This window comes from Lotus japonicus, chromosome 6 (assembly GCF_012489685.1).
Source record: "Lotus japonicus ecotype B-129 chromosome 6, LjGifu_v1.2".
Taxonomy (NCBI): Eukaryota; Viridiplantae; Streptophyta; class Magnoliopsida; order Fabales; family Fabaceae; genus Lotus; species Lotus japonicus.
The window spans coordinates 8,990,084-9,009,423 of NC_080046.1; the positions used below are offsets into that span (position 1 = coordinate 8,990,084).

The following is a 19,340-nucleotide window of genomic DNA, read 5'->3' on the forward strand; positions in this document are numbered from 1 at the left end:
AATTTCAAATAGTATATAGGTTTATTAGAAATTATAATCTCATTGAAAGCTTAGCTTTGATATAACTCTACCTTTAAATTTAAATTTTTTAAGGAAAAGTATGTTGCGTTCCAAGCAACAATGAAGCATATAATTGACCCAGATGATTGGTGGTATGCCGCTTGTGTTTGCCATAAATCTGTTCATCAACGTAATAAGTTGAACTTCTGTGATTCTTGCAATCAACATCTCTTCACTGTATACCCAAGGTAATCACCACAATAGATGCAATATCTTTTTAATTAAGTTGAACCCATTACTCATGCATATCTAGGATCCGCGTAATTATAAAGCTCTTTATTATTGTGGCACCTCCTATTGTATAATAGATTTTTTTTAATTCACTTTCATCTATTAAGAAGACGAAATAGGCTAATACATATGTTAAAAATGACAACTTATTCATTTTTAATATTTGTTTTTGCAGGTATCGGATTAAGCTTCGTGCAATCGATGACAAAGATTCTGCTGCGTTAGTCATTTTTTATCGTGAGGCTTCTATAATGCTAAATAAGTCGTGTGCAGACTTGATTCAAATTCTTGACAAGGTCCGGTTTCACAAGCAAAATCTTAATCCCTATATCTAATACTCTTATTTTATGCTATTTTTTAAATAGGCCACTATATGATTGAACAACTATGTTATTATTTTTTTAAGAATGGTTCACTACACACTCCGCCAAATGAAATACTTCAACTTGCTGAGAAGACATTCATGTTCAAAGTTGAAATAAAGCAAAATAGAATGTCAAATTATGAAGCATGCTACCCAGTTAAGAGGCTCACAGATGATGTTGGACTAATCCAAAAGTTCATTGAAATGACTCCTAATCAGTTGGTATGTGTACATAAAATTAAAAATAATAATTAGTGTTTTTTGAATTCATATCTTAACTTCAACTTTGACCTTATTCCTTATTTGTAGCACCAGTCAGAAAAGGTTGTTGCATCACTATCAGACATTGAAGCAACTCCTAATACCACTTCTGATCTGAACAATTCTTCAACGGTATTCTACATAGATTTTACAATTTAATTGTTATCTATTTACAAAATGAATAATTAGTTTTAAATTGGTAGTATGTCAAAAAAAAATCATTTATTTAAATTCAAAAGCCTCTAATCAATACTTTTACCTTTTCCATAGATATTTAAAGGTAAAGCCATTGCATCGCTTTCTGAAACTGATAGTTCTTCTGAGAATACTTCTATGCTGATCAATACCCCGAAGGTATTAAACAAATTTTGTAGTTTCATTCTTAACTATTTACAAACTAAACGATGGTATATTAAAAATCATTTGCATGTCAATTTTATTATTGCAGGACTTGCTCTCTGATTTCACTGCTGCCAGTGATGACAACAATGTTAAACAGACAGTGGATCAAGTTATTACATATAAGAGGAAAGTTGAAAATGAAGCTAACTTTGTGGCTGATGGATCTTCCGTTAATCGTTTGAAGAAAGTTATCAAAGTGGAGAAGAACTAATTTTGTTTTTCAATTCCATGTGAAAGTATTATCAAAGTGGAAAACTGCAATGTTCTTTCCTTGACAAAAAATATGAGGTTACTCAATACGAATGGACATCAAGATAATGATGACGTCAAAGAATTTGCTGAGTGGATTCTTAAATTGGGAAACGGTGAATCAACAACCAATGATGACGGTGAAATGCTTATTGATGTTCCTCATGATCTTTTGATTACTGATCCATCTGAACCGTTGCTCCAACTTATACAGTTTGTTTATCCAGATATGGTTTCTCATCTTACAGATCCAATCTTTTATCAAGAAAGAGCTATATTAGCCCCTACATTAGAATCAGTTGAAAAAGTCAATCAATATATTTTATCTTGCATTGAAGGGGAAGAAAAAGAATATCTGAGTTGTGATTCTGCTTGCAAGTTTGATGAGGACAATGATGTTGAAGCTGCATGGTTAACCCCGGAGTTTCTACATGAAGTAAAATGTTCTGGAATTCCAAATCACAAATTGGTGTTGAAGGATGGGGTGTCTGTCATGCTTCTAAGAAACTTAGACCAATCCTCTGGATTATGTAATGGAACTAGACTTTTAATAGAGGATTTGTGCCCAAATGTGACCGGTGCGACTGTTGTGACTGGAACAAATTCCGGAAAAAAAGTTTACATTGGTAGAATGAGTTGATTCCACAAGACTCTGGTCTTCCATTCAAATTTAAAAGGCGACAGTTTCCATTGGCTGTTTGTTACGCAATGACCATCAACAAGAGTCAAGGGCAGTCTTTGAGCCATGTTGGATTATACCTTCCTAGACCAGTATTCACTCATGGTCAGTTCTACGTAGCAGTATCAAGAGTCAAAAGTAGAAAAGGGTTAAGAATCCTAATACTGGATGATGAAGGAGAAATTACCACTTCAACAACAAATGTTCTCTACTGGGAGGTCTTTGAAAATATTTGAGGTTTATTTTTTATCTAATATTTTTAGTCAATTGAAATTACTTTGTACTTTCAATATATCATATAATATGTTGCTATTTCTATTTGGTACTTGAATGATGAGATTCCAATTCAATTGTGTGATTCCTTTTATTTTTGTTGTTTAATATTATGATTGAAGGTTGCAAGAGATATTGTGTGGCAAAATACCCATGGAGTCTTTCAGCCCGACAGATAACTGTGTTGGTAATAATAGTTTTACTTAAAAGCTGTTAGATGATTTCTACTACTGATTCTGATAATTTATTTGAAGTACATATTGCATTCATCTTATTTTGTAATAATCATATTAGTCAAATGTTATGATATTATATGTTCTATGATGCTTAAGCTATTACGTGCTGGGAATACAATTGTCTATCACTACATACATGAAATTTCAAGCTACTTAAATATGCACTAATCTGTCATGTGACTACAAATATGTTATTATTTTAGTAATATATATTGTTTTTCTCTTGAATAAATAACTTTAGTTCTAACTAGTTAGTGATGTAATTTTTATGGTGTCTCATTCTTTGCGGGTGGAGACTTATGAAAAAGAAAAAATGTCACTTCATCGAAAAAAAAAATCAAAGGCATTTTTACATTGCTATTATTTATTTTATAATAAATTTTTCAGTTCAAGTGGTTTTCATATTTTAAGGATCTTTCCGAATCTATTTGTTATGTAATTTGGTTCATTGTACCTCTAATTAAAATATTATTTCAGACGTGGGTTATTTCAGATTTCTACGTTACGTCAATTTGGGTGAAATTTATCTTATATTTTAGTACTTTGTTTTTAACTCATGGTGATCAACGAATGCAAGATTATACCTATGAATATAATACACACATGATTCTGTGTATGATAGTGTCTTCTCTAAAACCAAAGTAAAAATTAAACATAACCAAAACATACTCGAATGTAACTCGACTCAGTTAAAACAAAAAGACCATATAAAAAACATTATTTATTGCTCTTAACTTCATTTTTATTTCTTTTTTCCATATTATTTCATCCGTGCGACGCATGGGTTCGAATACTAGTTATATGAGGAGGAAAGCTTGATGCAACAAATTTTAGTGAAAGTCGTATGCAGCAAGAATAGTATGGGGACTTTGTATTGGGCTTTATAAGTGGGATTATGTACTGTGTGTTAAAGGCTAACTGAGAATGATGTACTCTTTTTCCTTCACTAGAGTTTTTCCTAAAAAGGTTTCAACGAGGTTCATTCTTCAAGTGTGATCTTTTAGGAGGGCGTCTTTGATTCTAAGAATTGTGGAATGAGGTGTGGTTTTCCCCTCTTTATGAGATGTTCTTACGTACTTCTATTCTTTAATAAAGTTCTTTTGTTGGTGAATTCTTTTTTTTTAGGATGTGCTGGTGGTGACGGTGGCAGCCGTGAAGGTGGTAGAGGCAGCGCCGTGGTGGAGGGTAGTCGTGGAGAGTGGTGGTAGCAATGGTGGAGAGTAGTGTGGTGGCGATAATGGAGGGTTGTGGTGGTGACTTATACATCACACTCTTATCATGTATTATCCATCATTTATAGGTGGATTAAATAATCAATCATTTTAATGTATAAGAGGTAATTGATGTATAAGATTATATAATACAATGTTATCATCAAACAATGAATAAGTTCATAGTGTATTGTATAAACTTATATAATCATGTCTAATACACCGTGTCAAACGAGCCCTAAGTCATAATCCTCTCAAGTGGCATTCCAACTTTTTTTTTTTTAAAATCACCTTCACTACGGACAAAACCACCAAAATAGAACACTAGGGTTCATAGCTCCGGCGACAATGGAGGCAGCGAACGCCCGGAACCCCGCCACCAAGCGGAAGTTCGACGGAGCACCGTCGTCAAACAACGGCTTCACCAACGGAACCACCACCACCAACACCAACACGGTCGATCTTTCCCTTCTAGAAGCCATCGAGAAATCCCAGCACACCATCGAAGCTGTCGACCTCCGAACCCTAAAGAAGCTCGTCCTCGCCTTCGAGCGCCGCCTCAAGGACAACATCGAAGCCCGCCTCAAGTACCCCAACCAACCCGACCGGTTCGCCGACTCCGAAGTCGAACTCCATGAAGAGCTTCAGAAGCTCAAGGTCCTCGCCGGAGCACCGGAGCTTTACCCTGACCTTGTCAACCTCAACGTCGTTCCCTCCATCGTCGACCTTCTCAGCCACGATAACACCGACATCTCCATCGACGTCGTGCAGCTCCTCCAGGATCTCACCGATGAGGACGTGCTCGACGACAACGACGACCCTGCCAAGGCCCTTGTGGATGCTCTTGTTGACAGCAGCGCGCTCGAGCTTCTCGTTCAGAATCTCCACCGTCTCTCGGATTCTGACCCTGATGAGAATGCTGCCATCTACAACACGCTTGCCACAATCGAGAATCTTATTGAAGTGAAGCCCTCAGTGGCGGAGCTGGTGTGCGAGAAGACCAAGATTTTGAAGTGGCTGCTGGGGAAGATTAAGGTGAGGGAGTTTGATGGAAACAAGCAGTATGCTTCAGAGATTCTGGCGATTCTGCTGCAGAGTAGCACCGCGAATCAGAAGAGGTTGGGGCAGATGAATGGGGTGGATGTGGTGCTTCAGGCCGTGGCCATGTACAAGTCGAAGGACCCTAAGAGTTCAGATGAGGAGGAGATGCTGGAGAATTTGTTTGATTGTTTGTGTTGTTTGTTGATGCCTTTGGAGAATAAAGAGAGGTTTGTGAAGGCTGAAGGGGTGGAGCTGATGATAATCATCATGAAGCAGAAGAAATTGGCTTATGGGTCGGCTATTAGGGCGCTTGATTTCGCAATGACCAAGTACCCTCCGGCTTGTGAACGGTTTGTGGATGTTTTGGGGTTGAAGACAGCTTTTGCAGCTTTTATGGGTAAGGCAAGTGCTGCAACCTGTCCTCTATTGCCCATTTTGAAGAACTTGCAAGAATTCAAAATGTTGCCTGTTTTAAAATTGATATTTGAATGGATTATTGTTCCGGGTGTTACTTTAGTTTTGTTCGAAATCCATTTGTTTTATCTTGGCTTATATCAGTTGTGAAATGTGATTTCATAGACATGTTGTAAATTTGATTACACTGAAAAGGTTTCATATTTTGATATATATAGATTCCCATCAGTAAGAAGAACAAGAAAGAACGGTACCAGGAGGACTTAGAGGAGCGCATTGTGTCCCTCATTGCTTCATTATTTGGTAAGCAGGCAAGTGAAATTTCATTTGAGTTTTGACATAGGATGTCTTATTTTGCTAGCTACTAGGCATGGCATGTATGCATAGTCCATTCTTGTCTTTTCTTTTAATCTATTACAGTCAAGTCGCGCTCACATTTGATTATTGTTCTGTAAATACATAGTGCATCATGCATTCGACTGGGTTTGTTCAACCTCAAACACAATGCATAGTTGTAACACTCTATATGGGTTACTTAGAATGTGGTTTTTGAGAGAGTCCAAATGTCCAATGGCATTGATTGGTCCATCCAGCCAATCTTACCTAGTCGGATAAGGCTGTTGTGGAAGGTTTTCTTTCCCACATTGTTGCCTATGTCTGGAATGTGGTACATGCCTTTATGGATCAAAATAAAATGTTGGTGCCTGACACAATGTATGTAGATTTTAGTTTTCCCGTCTTGTGATATTGAACTTCAGTTCCTTGTCTTTTCCCAGGTGGAATCTTGAGGGGTTCAAGGAGAGATAGACTATTAAGTAAGTTTGTTGAAAATGAGTGCGAGAAGATAGACAGACTAATGGAACTATACATCAGGTAGGTTGGACTTGACCTCTTCTCTTTGAAGTTCCTGATTATTGTATTTACTCCATTTCTTCCAAGATGCTATTTATCAAGCCAAGAGTCAGTATAGGACTAAAAACTTGTATTAGGGATCTTGAATTATACACATTTATTAAGCTATCCTGTCCATAATTTAAGCTCATTTTATATGCTGTTTAAATAAAAAACACATTTATATTCTCATTTGAGCATACTAAGTTTTCCCCTCACCAGATATTCAGATAGAGTTAAAGCTGAAACTGAGCGGTTGGATCAAGTTGAGCTTGATGACTTGGAGGTAGCTTACTTTTTCTGCTTCTACATGTAATTTTTTAAAAAGGTACATGTCATAGCAAACTCTAATATTTCTGTTTTTTATAGATGGATGAAGATGAAAAATACAATCGTAAACTTGAATCTGGACTATATACTCTTCAGGTAAGATTTTTTTTAATATCCTAGTTGATACTGAGAAACGACATATTAGTAGTTTTCTACGTTTTATGAACTCAAACTGCTTACCGTCTCTTTTTTATTTCTTAGAAAACATGATTGGAATTTGTTTTTAAGCAACTGCACATGTATTAACTAGAGGATTTTATTTAGGTTTAGTTTCTTTCCATTTCAATTTGTATTTAAGAAAAATTATGGTAAAACACATGGTGCCTATATTAGCACCATCTATAAATAAGTGGATACCATACCAGTTTTATATCACCTTTTGTTCACTGACAGTTTTATATGTGATTCTGCAGTTGATTGCTGTCATTTTGGGTCATGTTTGGTGCTCAGAGTAAGTATTTGCACCTTTGTAGTTTATACTGTAAAATTAAAAGCTTTGATATTCACCTGACTTCTTTTAATTGAATACTTAATGGTCAGACATCCACAAATGAGAGGAAGAATTGAACTACTTCTCAAGCAGAACAGACTTGGTAAAAAGCATATCAAGGATATACTTCAGGTTGGTGGATAAATTTGAAATAATAATCTTTTTACTCTTTGCTTATTTTTATCTTGCTAGTGTTGGTTTCTATATTAAGGATGCATTGGTGAAGTCCTAAGTCCAAGTTAAATATCAGTTTGCAATATTTCTCATGCTTTTCTATATTTGAAGGCAGCTCTTTCATGATTTGAAAATTGATATATTAGTCCGTTCCCACTAAAAAAATCAAGTTTCCAATAAGAATCCGTGAGCTTGGTTAACCCAACAGTGCTTTGACTGCAATTTACATGTTTTTTCCTTAAGGTTGCAGCCTTTTACTTAAATTTGGTAATTTGATTTAGTCCCTATTAAAAACTGAACATGCCTATCATCCCTGCTTAAGATGCGCTTGATTACTATATTCGGTTTGAAATCCAGTATTTTAAAAAGGAAATAGTAGGGGCTTCTAATGTATTGGATTTTCTTCTTTCCACGGTTTAGGAATATCATGACAATATTGGTGATCTTGATGGACCAGAAGAGAAGGAGCGAGCACAGACAAAAATTCAGAAGTTCCTGTCGGCATTATAACTTTTGTATGAGTTAAATGAAACTGATTGAAGTTTTATATTTTTTCTTGAATGCATGTAAAAATCTGTTATTTATCCAGAACGAGGAATAGACTAGCTAAGTGTAATGGAGAAAGAACTCTGATACGGAAATGTTGTGGAGATGGTCCATTGTTTTTACTTTTTACACAGCTTCATTTCGTGTAGTTAAGATTTTTAGACATTTATTGTTAACATGGGAACACAGCTTCATTTTGTTGTGGAAAAGAATTATACAAACGTTTTAAGTTGGATCTACTATTTTGCCAGTATATAAAAAAACATGACAGTATATGATTGGAGAATATTGTTGTTTTCTTGATCACCTTGAAATATTAAAAAAAAGGAGGGGTTGAAATTGTACTTAGGATGTGTTTAGTAAACAACTTCATTAACCACTTACTCATAAGTTAATTTGAGAAGCTCATTGAAATAAACTCAACGGCTTAAAGGTATGTCATAATTCATTTTCATAAACTTATCCAAACACTTATGTAAGCAGCATAATGTTATAAGATAGAGTAAAAGATAAGTTCAAATAAAAAAACATTGTAATCCAAACCTCAGAGGATAATGTGGAATAAACCAATAAATATCATTTGTAGTGTGATGAAGGCCTGGCAGCTGCAACTGAATGGCTGATTCATATCATTATTTGTATGACCGATGTAACTTATTTAAAAGAGCTTATTTGAACTTATTTTCAAGCATAAACACTTACTCAAATTTTTGGAAAAAGTTACGTAAATTTATGACTTATCTATAAACTGTTTTGAGCTTATTTTCATAAACAACTCAAACTAACGTATAAATAAGTGCTAATACTAATACCTATAACGTATTGAAAGCTTCTCCTAAACCCTCTAGTTATATAAAGGAAAATGTTCACTTAAACACAATCATATACTCTAATGAGATATAAGATCATCCTCCTCGGAATCCATGCTTATACAAATCATGTTGCTTTGTAGAGATCCCCAAGCAACTTGATCATCAACATGATAATCAAGAAAGATTCGTCGAGATCTGGTCCTGATAACAACATTCGAGATCTACAAAACTCTCAATTGCTATGAATGAAAATTTTAGAAGAATAAGCCAGTAGATGCTTACAATGTCTTAGAACATATGACATACAGCAATTAATAGCAATCCAACAGATATAGTAGAGTGAAAAAAATAGCAGAGTTATGAAATGAGAGATTAAGGTTAAGATGATCAACGGACTCCTGTGTTTCTTCTTTGACTCAATGGTAAATACTAAATACCCAGGTGTGTACACTTTCTTATTCAATTCTTGTGTAAAAACAATATAGGTAAGGAGAGTTACTGAATTCCTATCTGTTAAAAATAGTCATATATTGCTGTCAACATTAAATAGTTTCCACTTTCAATTAATTCTCTTACGCTCAATTTAATGTCGACATCACCACAAAACTAATTACAAAATAGTGATTAAAATATATTTCCCCATCAAATGCTTTTTCATATTATAAAGATAAACTACTAAACTATACACTTCTCAAATTGAGAATCTCAATATCATCCTACCAAATGCTTCTTGTTTATCATGTCGAGTTGGAATCTCGGATTGAACCTGCAATAAAATCCAAATCAGATTTATAGCCAATCCAAACCACAGAAGGCATAATGTTTCACTTTGATCTATCATATATGGCTGTAAATCAGATATATAGCCAATCCAAATCAGATATATAGAGTGCATTCTTATACACATGCAGTTTATGAGTGCAGCAGTTTTTTGTGCGCATATGAAAAATGTGTGACCTGCTGAGTATGTATCATTTCAAATTGAAAAGGAAGTTCTTTAGGTCAATTTCGGCCACACAACCCCAGTTTATGGCAGAAATTCAAGCATAAGTGTTAGACCCCGTCTGAAGAGCTCATTTGAGTATATTTTATAGCATAAGTGCTTATGGAAGTGTTTGAGTAAAATCATGAAAATAGCTTATGACCAACCAATAAACTATTTTGAGTTTATTTTCATAAGCTGCGCATATTAGCTTATCAATATGGGCTTATACCTACCGATAATGCTTTGAGCTTATTTCAATAAGTTTGTCAAATTAGCTTATGAATAAACACTTATGTGAAACTTATTTATTGTCATGACTCATGAGCACTTAATTAAACTGTTTACCCAAACACACCCTTGAGCCTATTGGGAATGGCTACTGAAATGCTTGTAAGTTATCATTTTTCACCATTTACAACTAACAATCAAGGTGAGTATTACAAGAACTTGTTAAAATTAACATGACCCAGATCATTCTAGTTGAAGTGGATGCTCTCCCAAACTCAAAAAAATTAGATTTGTTATCCAACCAAAGCTGCATTATATATGATCCCAAAATCCAATATCCTTTTAAAATGAAAAAGGAAGTACCATAATCTGCCTCCACATCAACAAATGAAAAGAAAAGTCAAAAAGTTAAATAAAGAAAGTATGCACCTCTCTTGGTTTTTCTTATGTGTTATTTTTTTTTCAAAACAGAGGAGAGGTTTGAGAGCAACATACCGATTAATTCGAAACATCCCTCAGTCCGAGGGAAGCAAGTTCGTTACATAGAAACTCAGAAGGATCAGCTCGGGGCGGATTATAATTGGTTGGATCATTTAAATTAGCTGACCATATTACTGGATTGACAAAATTCCTGCAGCAACGGATTACATTAAAACTTCTACTTGAAAAGAACTTTCCACTATTTTTATCAATGTGAAGCAAATCATATAATTAGTAGTAGAATTATACCCATCATAACTCCTGAATTTGCACCATCCAAGAACATCTGGATAATAATTCCTATATGAGATTTTAATATCCCCTGCCAACCTGGATACCTCAGACAAGTGCAAAACATCCCAAATCCTCAAAACCTGAGCATAACGCGAGTTCTCCTCAAGAATGTCTACAGTACATGCTAGATAAAGCAACTCATTGACCTTATACAGCTCCAACAGCTGGGAAGAAGTATCATCTACAACTACAATATTTATCTCGTGGTCAGGTTGACGCTGACCACTTGAAAGTTGCATCAGCATGGAACATATTTTCTGGCAAAGATCAGTGCCCTTCATTCTTTCCATGGAGCTCCGAAAATTTTCATTGAAGAAAACCTATAATATAAATTGTCACAGAAAAGAATAAGAATAGATTAAAATGGTAAAGCTGTTTAAGAATCTTAAATAGACTTTTATCTTCTGCATCAATCATAAGGGTTAAAGAGCATCAAAAAAATCATCAATCTCATTACTCTTCTTTAAGAAAGGTAAATTTTAATTTTAGTGCACTTTGCAGTGTATGATAAATCAATCTGTTATGCGATGTGAGAATAATCATTTGAGTTTGAGTAATCTGCTTGGTCAGGGCAGGGTAGAACTTTGGCCTGGTCAATATATGTTGCCTTATTTCTTTAATGAATAGATTTTGATGGTGAAAGATGTATTTTCAGCTTTTACTAAACTGTATAAGGATTCACGTTTTCATAAGTGCTGAAGGTTAAGGTTATTACAATTTAAAGGAGTCTAGAGCCTGCTGCATGTCAATCAAAAGAGCCCTCTACAGGTGATCATATGCATTGAATTTGATAAATAACAAGGCACATGACAAGAAGGAAACATGTATGATTGGGAATTGTCTAATGGCAACGCCCCTGACTGACTGACTATGAATTGCCTATGTTATGAGGAAAAAAATGGATTACAGTCCAGGCCAATGCAGATTTTATCGGTCAGCATACCTTCCACCTTGCTTTTCTAAGGAGCAGAAAATTTGTATTCAATAGATCATCAACTTGACCAAGCTCAATCATGGCAGTTGCAATAGCATGGGACAACCTCTCATTGTCATCAGCATTATGAAAACACCCTCGAGCCGTAGCGTCACGAACTAGTCTCTCCCAAACAGAGCCACTATTCATCAGAGTTTCACCATTACCGACTACCCAAAGGCAATACCTACAATGACAGGGAAAAGTACAACCGTAGTTAAGAAAATGTAGAGCAACTTGTGAGTATGCTGTCAGGAAACAGATCATACCTTGCTCTTGTTAGAGCAACATTAGTTCTTTGAGCATTCGAAATAAATCCCACGTATCCCATGGTATTATATCTGACAGTGGATAATATTATCACATCCTCTTCACCACCTTGGAAACCATCAACAGTGGAAACCTTCACAGAAAAGTTATTACCAACATCACCACCAATCCTTTTTCTAAGTGCATCTTGGATTGCATCAACTTGAGCTTTATATGGTGATATAACACCGACACTAACAGTCTGTTTTCTTGAAGCTGATTCTGTAAAGATTCAATACAAGTTAGAAACTACTCCGCAGTTAGGACAAAAGATCTGTATCATTATACAGATAAACCATGGCAAAAATGTATAGTACTGATGGTTGCTTTTACTCGCACATATATTATTACATCACATTACCTTTAAAAAGGTTCAGAACAATCTCAGATACCACAGCTACTTCCACCATATTTTTTCGGCTAGTTGCTTCATCCAGTTCATCTTGTCCGAAAGCAACATTTATGAAAGAGTAGGACTTAAACATATCTCCATGTAGAAATTGTTTCTCGTAGCTTCTTTGTCGTACACTTGGAGAATCCAAAATTTGATTGTCATAGAACTCCATATTTGGAAACAAGCTAATGGATGGATGCATTCTATATTGAACATTTAGAAGGTGTTTTTTATGACCCAAAAGAACCAGCCTTTCAAACAAACTTCTCCCAAATCCTGCCTTATCAGAAATCTGCAGATTAGCAAAAATTCTTAGGACTTTGAAATGTTATTCATAAATTTCACAAAATAAGACAAAAAATGAGACATAATACTGAGCAGGCTTGCATATACAGGAAGTCAGGAGCTAACAAGACTGATACATACCTCACTTTTGACTAGTGCAGGCAATTGTTTCTCGTCTCCAATAAGTACAACATGGCGAAGACCAGGAAGTTGTAAAGGTATGTTTGACTCACATTCTTTTAGTTGGGCAGCTTCATCAACAACCAACATTTCTAGCCTGTCAAGTTCTTCAGCATGCAATCTAGCAGAGCTTGCAGCAGTACAAAAAATCATGCGACATCTTTTGAAACAAAAGCTTTTAATTGTATTTTCATCGAAAAAATCAGGAAGAATCAACGTATCTCGAAGAGATTTCAGTCTTTTAAGGCATTCTTTCCTGGTCGTACCCAGCTTATACTCCCAAGTAGACAAACTAACTCTACTTTCATCAGCATAAGGTGTAGTAAGGGCATGTTTAAATATTTGATCAGAAATGGAATTGTTTGATAGCACCGTTGCAAGGTCTCTGAGCCAATCAAGGCATTCAAATAAACTTTTCACTACTCTTAACTTAATAAAAGAAGTTGGCAAATGAGTACACATATTGACAGCAAATTTTCTCATCAACTTCCTAATGTAATTGAATTCTTTCTTGACAAACTCATGAAATGTCAATTTTTTTGTTTTGTTCCCGTAGTTAACAAAACCCTTCTTCTCTTGTTGGCCGTATTTACTTTTGTTTTCCTCCTTAAAACACAACCTGTTTTCTCTTAAAGTTTTATCAACTATCCTCTTCCACGGATTTTGCTCCTGACTTTTATGTTGACTTGCAATGGCAGGAAGTTCCTTCTTTTCTTTAAAACAATCATCATCACCTATCTCATAATCCCTCTTTACCTCACACACTAAATATTCATGGTAGCATTTTTCAGGGTTTTCAAGTAACCATATCATTCGTTCTATATGATGTTTCCAACCAGACAAAGGTGCAAAGCACTCGGAAAGAATTTTGGCACGGTAATCAAGAAATATATCAAGAAGATCATCACGATCAACAATACGCATCCGCTTTCTGTTACCAAACAATATTATGTCTCCAAGGCCATAAGTGAAAAATTCAAGGGACTCCATTACTAGCCTAAGAAACCGAGATGTCACTTCCAGTACTGCCACATTAGTTGGGGCACAAGTAAGTGTTCCACACCTTTTTTTGAGAAGGGAAAATAACAATGAGCCGACTGTTTTAGTTTTCCCTGTCCCGGGAGGGCCCCAAATTAATTTCACAGTATTTTTGTGACAACATTCCCTTGCAGCTATACAACTTATAACTCCTTCTTCTTGAGCTTTGTTCAAATCAAATGAGCGGATAACAGCACCAAGGTTCGATGTGTCAATATCGTACCTTTCACTAGAGAAACATTTAGCACAGTTTTCTCCAACCTGTAAGAAGAGGAAAGACCAACTATACTATGTAAATGCATTCACCAAATCAATCCAGTTATCTTGACAATGTGTGGAACAATATAGGGGGATATACTACGAAAAACTCTAGCTTCATAGATAATTTAGTTGTAGAGCCATACCACAGTTAGTGGTGATCTATGAAACACAGACATCTCTCCTTCTTGATGTGTCAGAGTGTCAAACATGTTTCTGACACTATTGAACATTCCTTATCAGGTGTCTTATTGAATAATCATTTATTTTTTCAGCCAAGCACTTCTTATATTTTAAAATTAGTTAAAGCCTGAAAAAAGTTAAAAAGAAATGTCTCCAACACACTTCATTGAGAATATTCATCCTTACTTCGTTCATCCTTTTACCCTGGACAAGCAAACGCACACGCATGCACACACAAGTGTGCATACGCACATAGCACATGTATGTGCAATATCTCAATGACTTATATTTTAGACATTGCCCATGTTGGCGTATTCATACCTGATTTCCTAGTCTATTTATGTGCTTCATAGACAATTAAATTGCAAGATATATATATAAAAAATAAAGATGAAGAATAAACCACTATTCTTACAGCAGAATTAGGTTGGAGCAGTTGCTTGATGATATGCAAGTCTGGGCCATCTGGATTTCTTTTCAGTACATTCCATATACGAGTATTTGTTGTTATGTTACTAAGATAGACAGCAAAACCATATATACATGTGTCATCCTTTCGCAAGTACTCGTCTAAGTTAATGGGCTTTGAGGTTAGTATTTGAACCGCATAAACATCTGTGTCCTTTAATTTCTCTTGTACCCTTGTAATTGAAGCAATCAAATAGGAATTTCCCGGTTTGTTCAAATCATCAATGCATGTGGGCCTTGTATCAGTCAAAGCAATTAGCTGTCCAGGCTCAGGCTCGTAAATATCCTCTTTTTCATCACTATTCACTATTGTTTTGATTTCAATCTTGTAAAACAAATCATATGGAGGATTGTAACCTTCAGAAAGATCAATTTCAGTTATTTCACATGCTGGAGCTTGTGACACCGTCTTAATGCTTGAGCACAAATCTGTCCGAGTTTCCTCAATAAGAGGATTAATAAATGAGGTTAGATAGTGACTTGCTGACGAGAATGTCCTTGGAATCTGCCTCACCTATTAAAAGATATAAAAATGAAAGTCTTAGAAGCTAATTACATGTAAAATGTAAAGAACTTCTAGAATGCAATGAATGTCGAGTACACAACCAGGCTAGATCCAGATCATAAAGAAACATCCAACTTGTGCTACTTGCAAGTTGAAATAAATAATCAAAGTTTCTTTTGAATCAAAAACACAATCATTCATAAAAAATCCTTGAAATCCAAAATGAGGCTTGTATAACATAAATCCTTAGGCTTTCAGAGCTGGTATATATTTTCTACAGCTCAGAAGCCCTAAGTGACTGTCAGCAAAGAAACTATCCACTTCCTTCATCAAGTTTTCTGTATGAAGGATATGCTCATTATTCAGCCCCACAACTACCTGAAGGGAATGATTTGGATTTTGGTTTGTGTTTGTTTAAAAGTTGGAAAAAAAAAAAACTAAAAGCACATTCACTCAATCCATTCTTTGATTACATCAGCTTTTATGCCTCGTAATTCGTGTGAATGAACATTTGGGACATCCCAACAAATAAAACCAACAGAGCCCAATTACTCACTATATATATTTCACTATGTAAGTATCAATATGAGAGATGACAAATGTATATACTGCAAAACAAATTGAACAACATCAACATTAAGGAGCAATGTGAAGACCAAATCAAACAGGCAAAATGTTAAACAGCATTTGATAGCAAGTTCCAGTGACCCTCATAGCCTAGTTGGACAATCACACGGTAAAAACACACATACATTGACTAGATATCATGCAAATAAAGTTGAAATCTTTATAGTGTAAACTAGAACTAGTTATAGTGTTCTAAAAAGGGTCAAAGTGGAAAGACCATAAATAAGCTTGTAAGCAAACCTTGTCTTTATAAAGATCATCGTTGAGTACATCCTCAAGGGACCATGAAAACACCAATCTCAACAAGCTTTCACCCATGAGTAGAGTAGAGTAGGGTTTCTCTGAAAATCCAATAAGATTATTATCAGTGAGTGAGTGAGTGATCACAGAAACTGATGAATGATCAATGAAGAGAAAGAGACAGAGGAATGAGAATTTGAGTACTGTGATGTGATGAAGAAAACAAAAGTAACGGTTAATCAATCAATGGAGAAAACTGAAAAGCAGCAATTTATGTTGCAGAGAGTATGAAGGAGACGCAAATTTTGACTCCCTGTGGAGCCAATGAGGCGAATTAGCGGCAACAAGACAACTGGTTTTTATTTAGGTTGTAAGATATAGTCAAGGAATCAAAAATTTGAATTAAATTGTAATAATACATGTTTAAAGAACAATTTATTTATTACTCATTAGTAGCATATATTATAATGAATGAAATATTATGGTGGGCTTGTGGGTTTCTTCCTTTAGGTGTGATTGATATCTCATCTGATGACAATCAAATCAAATGAGCTTTTGGGTTGAGAATTGTCTTTTTAACAGGGAAATGTCTGAATATGATTTATGATTTTATATGAGATTGCTCTATTTTTTGTTACATTGAAAAATATGAGATTGCCCGTATCAATATCATCAAAATGAATTTAATTTGTAAAATTCTTTTGATGATCGAATTAAAACCTAATATTATTAATAATATTAACCAAAAAAATATTACTAGTATTGATAACATCTTCAAATTTGTCCTTGTAGGATAGCTCATGTCGTAGAAGGTGAGAGACATATGAGTTTGGTAAGGAGAGGTCCAGAATCAAAAAAAAAATGAGTCCACCACCTCTGCTTGGTCAAACGGAAAAGTGAACTGAAATCTGAAACACCATCGCCGCCGCCGCTGAACCAACGTGAGTCCACCACCTCTGCTTTATTCTCTTTTACGGTTTTGCCTCTGTGAACTTAGCTCCTTTATCCATAATCGATTTGTTCTCTCCGTACTTGCTGTATGTTTTCTGGTTTAAATCTTGTTTGCACATTTCCTGTTATTGCTTTGGTTTTCTGTTAATTCCAATTAAGCGAAGATTCAATCATTGTGAGCCTGTGAGGATGAAACACTGAAAAGGAGAATGATATTGAACTCACTAAAAAATGTTTCTAGTTTTTTATTAGAGAGGAAATAAGACATTGGCATTTCAACATGTGTTCCTTCTTCCATCTTTGCAAAGTACACTTTGAAACTCTCATTTTGAGTCTCCATCTCAAATTTACATTTTGTAAGTTCATTTTGTTTCGCTTTCCATGTTTTAGTCTATACTAACCCTAAATTTCAAAGTTATGTTAGGGTTTTTCTTTAATTTGATTTTACTTCGGCCGTTTTTTCCCCTTATGTTTCTTCCTATATTATGATCTTTTGCTGCTTCTGTAGCTTTTAAAGTATTTCGCAATAGAAATTTTATAGGTTGATTCGAGTTTTTTGGTTTATATCTTTCTCTTGGTACTCTGATGAGAAAATAATGGTGGGGTAGTTGCATTGCAGGATAAGGTCTTGGAGATTGATTTCATAGTGGGAAGATCAAGATGCACCCTCCTTTAACATTGCACAAACACCCTATGTGTGCCGAAGTGAGTTTGTTTGATCATCCATACTTTTTTCATCCTATTTTATTATTCTTATGATATGGTGTTGTACTATTTGTGGGCTTGTTACCTAGGATTAATTTTGAACATTTCTGTGCCTGTGTCATGTGATAATGGCTAGTAGTAGGAAATTTGGTTCAAAACAAAGGGCTTTGGCTGTGTATGGCTATTTGGAGCCTTATTCTGGAACAATGAAATTAGATTTGAGCGCAAAGAGGTTTTTCCAAGGGTGGTTTCTTGCCCAGGCAATCTTCAATTACGTTCCCCTTGCTTTAGAAGTCCACTGTGGGCTCAGAAATCATGTGAATTTACAAGTTTAGATTGTTTCTCTTTCACTCTGGTCTGGTGCTGAAAGCTATCATAATTGGTTGTCTTGCAAATGTGAAACCAGTATATATATGATAGCCAATTTTAATCCAGGCTACGCTTTTATGCAGATCATAGAGGAGTTTCAAAAGTGTCATTTAGAACATCCTTTTGCAAAATTCTTTGGTGAATGTACAGATCTGAAAATAAAATTGGATCGCTGTTTCAGACAAGAAGTGAGCTTTTCATTTAGTTTGTTTGTTGTTTTTAAGGTTTTTTTGTTTTTGCTTTGTTTTCCTGTACTTTGTTATAATTGTCTGTGTTCCAACAGAAAGCTGTGAAGCGAAAGGCCAACTTTGAGGAGAGCAAAAAGTTTAAGGAGCAGTTGCAAGCTTTCAGGAAAGAAAATGCTGCAAGCAGCAGTCAATAGAAGAATTACCTGCAATGTGGATAAAGCCCAAACTGCTCTCCAAAATACTTGATTTTGCGCAGGGGTTCAATACAATATGCTTTTAGCTGCTTTATAACAGGGATATATTCTATATCAATATTGTTTGAAGTATGTTCTATCCTATTACCTTCAGTGCTCTCTCTTTTATGGTGCTCACTTGCTGTTTGATGAATCGAGATTTTTGTAATTATATTATCTTAAGACGAGATACTTGTTATATCATAGATGATGAGAGCACCCTGCTGAAAGCCGAAAGAAATAAGTTGGGATTCTATGGATAGATATAGATACGGATGTATATGTTTATATGAGATTTGATCTCACATAAGGCAATAACAAGCACTAGTGATATAGTTTCTAAGCATCCACCTTTTTGCTGTAATTTTGACCATTTGATCTATTGTTGCATGATGTGGATGTTGTTTATGACGGTTGAGTTTGGCATATTATTTGCTTGAAGAGAATATGACAAAATCAAGTTTAGGAATCTTAATGAGTACAATGTTTTTTTTTTTTTGTCAAAGTTTAGAATAGGTACTCTGGAGCCTGGAGCACCTGGCTTGACTTATTTTTTGTCTCAAGCCCCTCTTTCATTTATGTTATTATCCTGCTCTACGCCAGGATTGGGAACATGTTTCCTAGATTTTCCAGATTCTGTTTCTCAGATGAAGGTCTTTCGACCCATTTTATCCAATCCTAAAATGCAGGCCTATGATATTAAAAGGGATATAAAGGAATGTGCATTCATGAAATTTTATACTCTTCAACTTCTTTTTCTGTCAAAGGAGTTTAGAATAGATG

The 19,340-nt window shown here is 35.2% G+C and overlaps 5 protein-coding genes across 7 annotated transcripts; 4 read left to right on the forward strand and 1 right to left on the reverse strand.

Annotated features, from left to right (window-relative positions):
* Positions 1 to 120: 120 nt before the first annotated feature.
* LOC130724846 (uncharacterized) lies at positions 121 to 1,529 on the forward strand. The gene is made up of 6 exons (XM_057576114.1): positions 121 to 248; positions 467 to 587; positions 698 to 877; positions 965 to 1,048; positions 1,187 to 1,270; positions 1,365 to 1,529. The coding sequence occupies exons 1-6, from the start codon at positions 121 to 123 to the stop codon at positions 1,527 to 1,529; spliced, it is 762 nt and encodes a 253-aa protein (XP_057432097.1).
* A 72-nt stretch (positions 1,530 to 1,601) lies between these two features.
* On the forward strand, positions 1,602 to 2,207 carry LOC130724847 (uncharacterized). The gene has a single exon (XM_057576116.1). The coding sequence runs from the start codon at positions 1,602 to 1,604 to the stop codon at positions 2,205 to 2,207; it is 606 nt and encodes a 201-aa protein (XP_057432099.1).
* A 2,035-nt stretch (positions 2,208 to 4,242) lies between these two features.
* On the forward strand, positions 4,243 to 7,974 carry LOC130723478 (uncharacterized). Its single transcript, XM_057574547.1, has 8 exons — positions 4,243 to 5,409; positions 5,640 to 5,724; positions 6,198 to 6,294; positions 6,535 to 6,598; positions 6,682 to 6,738; positions 7,056 to 7,093; positions 7,183 to 7,264; positions 7,727 to 7,974. Exons 1-8 carry the CDS (start codon positions 4,315 to 4,317, stop codon positions 7,814 to 7,816), a joined length of 1,608 nt encoding a protein of 535 aa, XP_057430530.1. The 5' UTR covers positions 4,243 to 4,314; the 3' UTR covers positions 7,817 to 7,974.
* A 1,199-nt stretch (positions 7,975 to 9,173) lies between these two features.
* Positions 9,174 to 16,507, reverse strand: LOC130723122 (uncharacterized). 2 transcript variants are annotated; one of them, XM_057574077.1, is made up of 10 exons: positions 16,316 to 16,507; positions 16,112 to 16,212; positions 14,687 to 15,253; positions 12,754 to 14,091; positions 12,295 to 12,619; positions 11,894 to 12,155; positions 11,595 to 11,811; positions 10,607 to 10,971; positions 10,373 to 10,508; positions 9,174 to 9,430 (listed from the first exon to the last, which is right to left on the reverse strand). In XM_057574077.1, exons 2-9 carry the CDS (start codon positions 16,187 to 16,189, stop codon positions 10,376 to 10,378), a joined length of 3,285 nt encoding a protein of 1,094 aa, XP_057430060.1. In that variant the 5' UTR covers positions 16,190 to 16,212; positions 16,316 to 16,507; the 3' UTR covers positions 9,174 to 9,430; positions 10,373 to 10,375. The 2 variants fall into 2 exon arrangements, with proteins under 2 accessions (XP_057430060.1, XP_057430061.1); XM_057574078.1 differs by having other exon boundaries at positions 16,294 to 16,507.
* A 338-nt stretch (positions 16,508 to 16,845) lies between these two features.
* LOC130723123 (uncharacterized) lies at positions 16,846 to 18,965 on the forward strand. 2 transcript variants are annotated; one of them, XM_057574080.1, is made up of 4 exons: positions 16,846 to 17,052; positions 17,671 to 17,767; positions 18,220 to 18,324; positions 18,420 to 18,965. In XM_057574080.1, exons 2-4 carry the CDS (start codon positions 17,723 to 17,725, stop codon positions 18,516 to 18,518), a joined length of 249 nt encoding a protein of 82 aa, XP_057430063.1. In that variant the 5' UTR covers positions 16,846 to 17,052; positions 17,671 to 17,722; the 3' UTR covers positions 18,519 to 18,965. The 2 variants fall into 2 exon arrangements, with proteins under 2 accessions (XP_057430063.1, XP_057430062.1); XM_057574079.1 differs by having other exon boundaries at positions 16,864 to 17,052; positions 17,682 to 17,767.
* Positions 18,966 to 19,340: the final 375 nt, after the last annotated feature.

Bases quoted from the DNA above. Each gene is read 5' to 3' on its own strand.
- LOC130724846 (XM_057576114.1), top strand. From the start codon at position 121: ATGAAGCATATAATTGACCCAGATGATTGGTGGTATGCCGCTTGTGTT. The intron at 588-697 runs GTCCGGTTTCAC...TATTTTTTTAAG, and splicing joins TGATTCAAATTCTTGACAAG to AATGGTTCACTACACACTCC. The intron at 878-964 runs GTATGTGTACAT...CCTTATTTGTAG, and splicing joins AAATGACTCCTAATCAGTTG to CACCAGTCAGAAAAGGTTGT.
- LOC130723123 (XM_057574080.1), top strand. From the start codon at position 17,723: ATGCACCCTCCTTTAACATTGCACAAACACCCTATGTGTGCCGAA. The intron at 17,768-18,219 runs GTGAGTTTGTTT...GCTTTTATGCAG, and splicing joins AACACCCTATGTGTGCCGAA to ATCATAGAGGAGTTTCAAAA. The intron at 18,325-18,419 runs GTGAGCTTTTCA...GTGTTCCAACAG, and splicing joins ATCGCTGTTTCAGACAAGAA to AAAGCTGTGAAGCGAAAGGC.
- LOC130723478 (XM_057574547.1), top strand. From the start codon at position 4,315: ATGGAGGCAGCGAACGCCCGGAACCCCGCCACCAAGCGGAAGTTCGAC. The intron at 6,295-6,534 runs GTAGGTTGGACT...TCCCCTCACCAG, and splicing joins CTAATGGAACTATACATCAG to ATATTCAGATAGAGTTAAAG. The intron at 6,739-7,055 runs GTAAGATTTTTT...GTGATTCTGCAG, and splicing joins CTGGACTATATACTCTTCAG to TTGATTGCTGTCATTTTGGG.
- LOC130723122 (XM_057574077.1), bottom strand. From the start codon at position 16,189: ATGGGTGAAAGCTTGTTGAGATTGGTGTTTTCATGGTCCCTTGAGGAT. The intron at 11,812-11,893 runs GTATGATCTGTT...CTGTCATTGTAG, and splicing joins GTTGCTCTAACAAGAGCAAG to GTATTGCCTTTGGGTAGTCG. The intron at 10,972-11,594 runs GTATGCTGACCG...TTTATATTATAG, and splicing joins TTAGAAAAGCAAGGTGGAAG to GTTTTCTTCAATGAAAATTT.
- LOC130724847 (XM_057576116.1), top strand. From the start codon at position 1,602: ATGAGGTTACTCAATACGAATGGACATCAAGATAATGATGACGTCAAA.